The sequence below is a fragment of the Phocoena sinus genome, chromosome 5 (assembly GCF_008692025.1).
Source record: "Phocoena sinus isolate mPhoSin1 chromosome 5, mPhoSin1.pri, whole genome shotgun sequence".
Lineage (NCBI taxonomy): Eukaryota > Metazoa > Chordata > Mammalia > Artiodactyla > Phocoenidae > Phocoena > Phocoena sinus.
Genome location: NC_045767.1, coordinates 18396013 through 18405739, shown reverse-complemented (window position 1 = coordinate 18405739; position 9727 = coordinate 18396013). Strand labels below are relative to the sequence as shown.

The 9727-nt window shown below is 45.5% G+C and overlaps 1 protein-coding gene across 4 annotated transcripts; it reads left to right on the top strand.

Annotated features, from left to right (window-relative positions):
• The first annotated feature begins 421 nt into the window (after window positions 1-421).
• Window positions 422-8630, top strand: SPRY1 (sprouty RTK signaling antagonist 1). 4 transcript variants are annotated; one of them, XM_032633336.1, is made up of 3 exons: window positions 422-742; window positions 1467-2337; window positions 5178-8630. In XM_032633336.1, exon 3 carries the CDS (start codon window positions 5233-5235, stop codon window positions 6190-6192), a length of 960 nt encoding a protein of 319 aa, XP_032489227.1. In that variant the 5' UTR covers window positions 422-742; window positions 1467-2337; window positions 5178-5232; the 3' UTR covers window positions 6193-8630. The 4 variants fall into 4 exon arrangements, with proteins under 4 accessions (XP_032489227.1, XP_032489230.1, XP_032489229.1 ...); XM_032633339.1 differs by lacking the exon at window positions 1467-2337 and having other exon boundaries at window positions 601-742; XM_032633338.1 differs by lacking the exons at window positions 422-742; window positions 1467-2337 and adding an exon at window positions 2737-3379.
• Window positions 8631-9727: the final 1097 nt, after the last annotated feature.

Below are 9727 nucleotides of genomic sequence, written 5' to 3'. Positions count from 1 at the left end.
ATTTTGGGGAAGTTATATCACAAATCAAGATAGAGCAATTATTATAAAATCTACAGTAGGAGATTCGCCTTAATGACATATTGTTACGTACATTTGCAGTAAGGAGTGCCACCTTTTGAACTTTGAGGTTCCACATATTCTGAACTTTGCTTTAAATAGGAACTAATGTTATATTATCATCTTTTTTCTGTCAATATACATTCTCTCACTAACTGATCAGAAGTGATGGCTTGATATACAACTTTTTAATCTTCTTTTATTCTTCAAAAAAAATTGTTTTCTAATTCAACTTTAAGGATAGAGTCCACCAATCCTTTTACTGAGGTTGATGACTAAAGACTGCTGACTAGATTTAAAGGTATTCTTTCATGACAAACAGCATTTGCAGGATTTTTAGAGGCAATCCACATTTTTAGAGGACGTTTTTCACAGGAGGGTACAGGGCAACATTTCCAAGCGAGAACTCATGAACGAAAGAGGAAACGACTGTTGGGGAAATCCTGCTCCAGGTTTTCAGGCAGCCCGTATGATTGACATATGATATCACTGGAGGCGTGTCCTGGAGTGGAGGTGGAGGTGCCCGCGACGAGCTGAAATTCTGCGGAGCCGGAGTGGGACTGCTCTGTAAGGCACTCAGTGGTTTGCAGAGTGATAGCTGCAGACAGAACTCCCTGCCCTGGATAAGGAGCAGCTACAGTCGCTGTAAATGTGCCTGAAAAGCAATTTCCAGTCTTTGCGTTAGGTAAGAACTGTTTCCTTCCTTTCTTTCCGCAGACATTTTAGGAAAGGTCAGGTGAGAAATGTTGGCTTTTGCAAGGAACTGGTTATTTCTTTGAACTCGCTTTAGATCTAAGATTACTGGTTGATTTCAAATTACCAGTAGCATTCCCACTACTAAAACTAATGCTCTTAAAATAAATGCTACCACCAAAAGAAAAAGCAGGGCCCCTTTCCCTCCCCCCCTCCCCCCGTAAGCGAACTACTTAACAAGGTTAAAGTCTGAAACGGTCGGATGTGTGAAAAACTGGGTGGTTTATGCCGAAGAGGGGCTGGCACTCGGGTGTGTGGACCAAATGCGTGTTTGTTTAGGCATTGTTGGCGACCGAATCCCGAGAAGCAATTGTCTAAAACCTGAATTTCCCGTCTCTGTGTATTGATTTCCAATGCGCAGAGGCGTCGCTTGAACGTTGTTTGAACTCCTAGGCATTCCAAGGGGCAAAAGCACTTCGGCAAAAACGTGCAAGACTGCATGTTACTTTGGTTCGCTGCTGACACGCCGACTGTGCGCCCGCCTGTCAATCACTGGGAGAGCAACAGCCAGCACATGGCAGCGGGTGCGGGCGGCTGGCGAGCTGGCGAGCGGCCCGCTCCGCTCCACTCTCCTCCCGGGCGGCGGAGCGTGCTGCACGGCCAAGTGCCTGGAAAGAAAGGGAAATTAACGTGTTTTTCTCTCTAATCGTCTGTAGCAGGCATTTCGGCCGTGGAAGAGGAGGGTCGGAGGGCTGGGAGTGAGCGCTGCCCGGGAGACGCTGACTGCCAGCACCGGAGTTCCCGGGGACGCCGTGCCCCCACTTGCCCGGCGTGCGGGATCGGGAAAGTGCCTGGACCTGCGCGGGGGGACCTGCGCCCCGCCTTCTCCCCGGAGAACCCCCAAACCTCGCTGCCTTCACCACCACCCCTCAAAAAGCCGGTAAAAAATAAAATAAAAAATTCCCCCCCCCCACCCCCCGCCATCCCGCGGAGAGCGGCGGCTCGGCCTCGCAGGCGTGTGCTCCAGCTTGCCTGCGCGGCTCCGTGACCCGCCCGCGGACGCCGGTTCGAGCCCCGTCCCGGGCGCCGCGGAGCCTCGAACGTCCGTGACGTGGATTTTCACGCGTCAGGAGGCCGCCACTCCCGCCTTTCCCGCGAGGAGCGACTGGAACCCGAGAAGAACTGTGGTCCGAGCACGCACCCTTATCCCCGCCGCTCCCTCGCTTGCTTTCCGGAGAGACCCGGAAAGCCCTCCCGAAGGGAATTGTTTTCTGGCTCTCGGAGGGGGCTGCAGGAGAAGAGCCCCGGAGGTGGATGTTACTGAGCTGCGCGGCGCACGCGAGCTGTGAGGAGTCTACGCCCGGCCGCGCGGAGTCTCCAGAGGATTGTCCCCCGCAGCCGGAAGGGGGCCGCGGGGAGCGCTCCTGCCCGGCGGGGACGGTGGAGGCCGCGGGCCGACCGGCCGCATCTCGGGCCATGCCTCCCCGTTCTTCTCGCCGCGGTTGATGCGGGGCGTGCACTCAGCCGCCCGCACCGGGACCCGGGCCGGGTTGCACGGCTTGGCCCCCCGCCCCCGCTTCGGCCTAGGTGAGTGTGGGGCGGCCTCTCTCCCGCCGCGGGGACGGGAGGCGCGCGGGCGGGGCGGGCCGGGCGGCAGGTGCGGGCCCGGAGGAGCTGCGCGGGGGCCGGGGCCGCGCGAGGGGAGGAAGGGCAGCGGAGGTAGAGGGGGGCGACCCCCTCCCGCGGCGCGGCCCTCCCGCCGGGGCGCTCGGAGCTCCGGAACCGGGCGGGCGACCTTCCGCCTCCGCACGGGATGGCGAGCGGGGCCCCGCGTCCTCAGTCGCCTGCAGCGGTGGCGCCATGACCCAGAGTGTCCTCTCGGAGGAACTACCCCCCCTGGGGGAAAGACGCTTTGAGGGAGGCTTTTGAGGGGGTCAGCGGGGTGGGGGGGGGGGGGCCGCGGAGCTGTTCGGCGGGTTTTCTGTGTCGGAGGCTCCCTGGGACTGGGGCCGAGAACGGTGTGTTTGCGCCCGCGTGTGCCTGAGCAAAGCCCCAAATCGCTGGGGACGCCCCGGCCCGGGTCTGCGTGCGCCCGAGCGAGCTGCCACTGTATTCTTGTAGTGAGAGCGGTGGGGCGGCGAGGGGAGGGGAGAGGGCACTGCCACTTTAAAAGTGGGGAAGTCCGCCCTCCTGAGGTAATGGTAACCTCAGCCTCCTCCCCTCCTCCTGCCCGAGAGAGGGAGCGAGAGCGGGCGAGAGAGCGAGCGAGCAAACTTGTTTTCATTCATAACTTTTTCCTTTTCCTTCCTCGCCGTCAACTCTTTATTCCCCGCTTGTCTCCGCGCGGATTGCAGAGGGCGCAGCTCCACCGCGGTAGCCGGCGATGTGGCGACGCCGCTCTGCAGCCCCTGCCCCTGGCTCGCTGCGCCCCGGCTCTTTAGGAATCCGGCTTCTCCTTTAAAGTGTAGACAGCTATTTATTTATAACCCTCCCTGACGTGGGCTTGCTTTTTGGCGCCCGCGTTCGCTCTGAAGGCTCTCACAGATTTGTGAGCCTCCTTGGTGGCATACGCCAAGAGGTTTTGGAAATCCACGGTGATCCTTAGGATGTGATGGGATTGTCCGAAAAGGTATTGGACTTCGATTCGGGGGTTTCTTGAGGAAGACAGTCCGCCGAGAGCGTGTGAACGTGTTTGGGGCTAGATCGAGGACTGTCACTGCTGGAAGAGGGGCTTTGCTTCAGATCAGAGGCGGCCGAGTCTTTTCGCTCTTTCCTTTTATCTGGTGGTCTCCGCCACCGGCCAGCGTGAACTTTGCCACAGCTAGCGTTTAAAACTCAGATTCAAGTGCCTGGTGTTTTATCTGCCCTCTTCAAATACACCGTTTTTCCTTTCGTGTGGAATCCGCCTTACTACCTTTAGGTACTCTTTGCTTTAAAAGCATTGGGTTAAAAAGTGCTTTGCGAGGAGGAATGATATTGTGCAGAGTAACGATGGAATCTTTTGAACAGCCCGTAAGGATTCCAGGACTAAACCCAGCAGGTTGCGAATGTGTTTCTCTTTCTGTGCAGAGAAGGTAGAAGAAAGTAGAAACTCGAGGATCTGAGTTGGGAGAATGAGGGAGGGGAACGCCAAGAAGTTCACATGTAAGACTTAGTCCGGGGACATTGAGTGAAGTTAAGAGGTGAAATGGACTTCTTTCCGCTTTATTCCTTAAGCTAATGTGTTTTGGCTCAAGGTAGTAGTGGGGAATGGGCATTTTTTTCTTTTCATTCTTGAATTGGATCAAATCTGTAGGCTTTGGGAGGAATTTGTGTGAAAAATGTTTTAGTCTACCATTGACTGAAAACAAACGTTTTTATGTTTGATTGTCTTATGAAGAAGACATTATAAATTAGAAACTGTTAACTATTGGTGTGGAAACAAATGCTTATTTTTATCAGGTTATTACTGTACTTTATTACAAGAAGCACATGGATTCAGAGTTGGCAGTGCCTTTGAAAATCAATATCTGTCATGTAAATACAGATTTTTAAATTAGAGGAAATACAGATAATTAAAATGGCCAGGATTTCCCCATACTACCAAAGGCCTAACACTTACTTGTGTGTGAAAGTTATCTCATTAGGTGAGTGAGCCCTTATTTAAACTTAAAAAAAAAATTCTTTCATGATTTCAAATGTGAATACTCTGAACATTCACTGAACTGTACATTAAGTTTCATGAGTGTGCTTTAGAGGCTATAAAACACCAAGAACGGTTGTATTTATCTACATTTGCATCTTGTACATTAATAATGAGCTAGCTTTAAAACTCTGGTTTCTCCTGAAAAATGACCTCTTATTTTGAGATTACATTTTAGTTTGGAATCTCTTTGATTTTTTTTTTTAAATGCATGAAGTATACCTTGACTAATTTCCTCACCGTTAATCTAATGCTTGTAACAGCAAACAAGTAACAGAAGGCAACAGTGCCAAAGCCATTCTTAATTTTTTTTAACGAGTGGCTATTTTCCTTTATGGAAAACACCCATGAACTGATACTGAGCTCTCTTTAGATGAGAGCTGTTTATTAGTGCTTATATTCAATATTCCCCATGAGGGCATACTCCATTTTAATTGTTTGTTAGATTCACAAACAGGAAGACATTACTTCTTGATTCTGCTTTTTAAAACTTGAAAAAACGTCTAATTCTTATGGCGTGGGGTCTCTTGCTTACATTCTTCTTCTCTGATGTGGTCCTCAGCCTCTCTTAGAATTGGACTCTGGCCAGGACTCCAACATCATTGTAATCCACTGATGAGGGAGATCATTACCAGGTGGTTTAGGCAATTTGCGACTTGACGGGATTTCTCGCATCCCCCCTCCCCCAAATGCTTCTCCTCATTTATTTTTTCTCTGTGTTTTTTCATCTTTGATTTCCTTTTAGGATTTCAGATGCATGCCAGGTTTCCACTGATTGCCGGAATTCAAGATCACTACACATGGATCCCCAAAATCAACATGGCAGTGGCAGTTCATTAGTTGTGATCCATCAGCCTGCTTTGGATAACCGTCAGAGGGTAGACTATGAGAGAGAGATTCAGCCTGCTGCTATTTTGTCCTTAGACCAGATCAAGGCCATCAGAGGCAGCAATGAATACACAGAAGGGCCATCAGTGGTGAAAAGACCTGCTCTTCGAACAGCACCAAGACAAGAAAAGCATGAAAGGACTCATGAAATCATACCGATTAATGTGAATAATAGCTATGAGCATAGACCTACCAGCCACCTGGGACATGCGGGACTCTCAAATAATACCAGAGGCCCCATATTGAGCAGATCAACCAGCACTGGAAGTGCAGCCAGTTCTGGGAGCAACAGCAGTGCCTCCTCCGAGCAGGGGCTGTTAGGAAGGTCACCGCCAACCAGACCAATCTCTGGTCACAGATCTGAAAGGGCAATCCGGACCCAGCCCAAGCAACTGATTGTGGATGACTTAAAGGGTTCCCTGAAGGAGGACCTGACACAGCACAAGTTCATTTGTGAACAGTGTGGGAAGTGCAAGTGCGGAGAATGCACAGCTCCCAGGACCCTGCCATCCTGTTTGGCCTGTAACCGGCAGTGCCTTTGCTCTGCGGAGAGCATGGTGGAATATGGAACCTGTATGTGCTTGGTCAAGGGCATCTTCTACCACTGCTCCAATGACGATGAAGGGGATTCTTACTCGGATAATCCTTGCTCCTGTTCACAGTCACACTGCTGCTCTAGGTACCTGTGTATGGGAGCCATGTCTCTGTTTTTACCTTGCTTACTCTGTTACCCTCCTGCTAAGGGATGCCTGAAGCTGTGCAGGGGGTGTTATGACTGGATCCATCGCCCAGGGTGCAGGTGTAAGAACTCCAACACGGTCTATTGTAAGCTGGAGGGCTGCCCCTCCCGGGGTCAGGGTAAACCATCATGATTTTTGGAGGTGGGTTGGGCCTCCTGAACTTCTAGCTTTCAAGCTGTGGCTGTTATGAAAAGATCCTGTTAGATACTGGTTTTATTTTCTTTGCAGTTTTTCCCTGTTCCCACATTCTCTCCCCCTCTTCCCAAGGTTTGACTCATGGATTTTACTCTAATGGTTGATCTTCAGTAACAGTGAACTGTGAAACTGCACCTGGCTCCCTCTTACGACAAGAGCCTCTGCCATCCACTCGAGAGGATATTGAGAGCCAGTGGGCTTTTGTGTAGCCTTTTTGTTCTGCAAGCAACTTTCCAAAGTTGTACACATGAACATACCCACACACACACCCAGACTACAGTGATTTAGAGCTGTTTTTGATTGGGTACTCTGGGAGCAGGGAAATTGGTTTTTTAAAGAGGCAACCATTTAATTGCTTAAATAAGCTATGTATTAAATCTGTCTCAAATTAGGGCTCTCTTCATAGCATTGGACCCTTAAGTAGCAAGGGGGATATGTTTCTGTTATAACATTAAAATTCTCCTTTAACCACTGCCTTCTCCTTCTTGCCCCTCAACGTTCTCTCCCCTCAGTTCTGGCATTATCTTATCCTAGAGATGCCAGTTTTGTTTTCTGGGTTTTTTTCCCGTGTAATTTAGATTCGCTTACAATATAAATCTTCACATTGGAGATATATTAGTTGTATCTTGTTCATCCTCATTCAAAGCTTTCATATTTGTGAAGGACTAGGCTCCCTTCCGTACCCCCACGCTTTTCACCAAATTACTCTTGTCACTGAGGGCACTTGGATGACTGAAGTTGATATTTATAGCTGATCGATCTGTACATGTCACAGAACTATGCTGCCTAAAGTGATCTTGGCTCCTTAATGGTTTTTGGACCCTTTGGTTAGTTAACAGCTGAGTAGTTCTAATCTTTTCTGTTTTCATTGCCTTAACCACAAATTGTGGTGCTTTTTGTATATTTTATGTATAAATCACAAAGTTGAATTCTGACTATTTTTAAGACAAAAGTCTGTTAAACTTTTTTATTGTAAAGAATATTTATTATGCGAATCTATTATTTTATGATATTTATTGCAAAAACTGTTGAAATGTACTCATGTCTGAATATAACAAAATATCAATACATAACGGAAAATAAGGTGACACCAAGAAAGTACATATGTTAACTATAATGCAGAAAATATATTAATTAATGAACCTGTCTCTTGATTTCTTCATTTATTAGCCTGTACTGTTGTGGTGACTTTTGTCATTTGCTTCGACTCTTTCGTCATGCATACGCATTTTCTTTCTTTCCCTTAACATACCAAATCTAGATGCAAGTGAGCTCAAATTTTGAACTAGATGTTTCCTGGAAAATGCATTAATCAAGATTTTGTAATCCAAATTGTGTTTCAACAAATGCCTGAGTGAATCACTTTACAGAGTGAAAAAACTTTTTTTTTGTAATTAGTGTTAACAATTCCTGCCACTTTTGTCTATTTTGTAAGCGAGGGGTTTTGTGTATGTCATAGTTTCTTGCAATGGGACGTATTTGTAAGTTTTAAAAAATGTTTATCTTTCTTGGATTAGTCAAAAATTCGTTTTCATCCACAAAACTTAAAGGACTTAGTTCTGCAGGCATGCTTGGAGTCTCTGGCACTGTCACTTTAATAAAACATTCTAAAAGTTAAGAGTGCACCAAGGGAATAGTTAACATTATCAAAGAGATGTTTTAAAAACATTCCAGTCCCTACCTTTTCATTTTGTTTCATAAGTCTCTAATGTGACCTGATCAAATAACATTTTGACATGTTTTATGGAATAAGGAATCTGAGGGCCCTGAAACTTTATATAAAGAAAGTAAATATTTTTAGTTTTTAGTCTGCTGAAGTTACGACATGGTTAGAATCTTTGGGTCTGATAAAATTTTGTGCATGTGACCCCTCAGACTCAGTTTCACGAACTCCTCCCTGTGCCTAAGTGATGTGTCAAAGCTGAATAATCTGCATTTGAGAATAAGATGTTGACATAATATGAGCCCAGGATTTAGGCTGTCAAAACTCTTACCCAGCTTCTTTGTTTTGGTTGTCTCTTTACATGATTTGGCTACTAGTTTTGGAGTACTTACTCTTTGTAAATAGGCTTTGATTTTGGTTTAATCTGACAAGACATAAGTGGTAGAAACTTGTTTTAATGCTTTTCCATCAAGCCACTAACCTATTAGTTGGCATTGTGACGTTTGATATAATCAAGTATTTTCTCTGCGCTCTGGAAGCAGAAACTTTTTTTTTAATGAGTATTTGTGTTTTGGAGGCCATTTCATAATCTACAGTATTTCAAAATGTGGATTTATTTCCTCTTGTACTCAAGTTATGTGATGATATCACCGATTCCTTAATATTGAATATTTCATTGAAGTTTCGCTCCTTAATGAAGTGTATAAACAGACTCCCTCAAAGTACTGTGTAACTTTTTTCTGTTATTTAGACCCTTCGTATAATTAGGAAGTGCTATAAGAGCTGTCTGTAGCTATACTAACCAGACTAAGAAGCTGTAGCTTTTATTGAAAGAAATTTATAACTTTTATGAGAAATGAGGTATGCTGTGGAGTTTTAACTTCAGGCTATACGGGGAATACATTAAAATGACAATATTAAGACGGTAGTCTCAGTCCTGTATTTGGAAGTAGCAATAGGTTAGAGGTTCAGACTTCTGACATGCTTGTCAGGTGCAAAGCGTAAATACTTTGATTCAAAACTGCCTCCTTTGTGATGGTTTAAACCTAGAAGGAAAAAATATTAGGGTGTGTCTTCATGAATGCTTATGAGTCCTATGCTTTTTAATACTGATGATCATTGTAAAGTGCTATGGCTTTGAAAGCATCCGCAAAGCTGAAATTTCTTATAAATTCCACTGCCATGTATTTGATACTGCCCGGTGAAAAATACCAAATAGATGGGTTAACCTTTCCTTTTTTATTCCACAATTTTGTCCCTCTTCCTCAGCTACTGCAGCTTGACAGAATGAATATTTTTGTTAAATAGTTCCTTTCCAGCATATTTTCTGAGTGCCATTCTTTTCATTCCAAGAAGTTTTTAGATAATTTAATTGTGAATAAAACCAATGCAGGATTGCTGTAATTGAGCAGTTTCCCGTCAACAGTTTATAAAATGTCACTCAGCAGAAAAATGGAATGTGAAAAAACAGATATGCTTCTTTTTGTGTAAGGCCCAAGGTGAATCCTTAAATGAGAGTCTGTTATAATTATTATATGGTTTTCAAAATCCAAACCATAGAATGAACATTCCAGTTATGACTAAGAAAAATAAAAATTAAAAACAGTGGTTTTTAAAGTGAAAGGGAGTTAAAAACGAATGTTTTTACCCTAAAGTTAATATTGGAATCAAACTCAGAGGGTTCATTTCCAGAAGATTGATTTAATTTTTTAAATTGTCTCCTTTTCCTAAATCCTCTTTTTGTTGAGTAATGTATTTCATGGCAGTTTTTATGTATAGCTCTTTAGCAAAAAAGTACAATCCCATTTT

Bases quoted from the DNA above. Each gene is read 5' to 3' on its own strand.
- SPRY1 (XM_032633336.1), top strand. From the start codon at position 5,233: ATGGATCCCCAAAATCAACATGGCAGTGGCAGTTCATTAGTTGTGATC.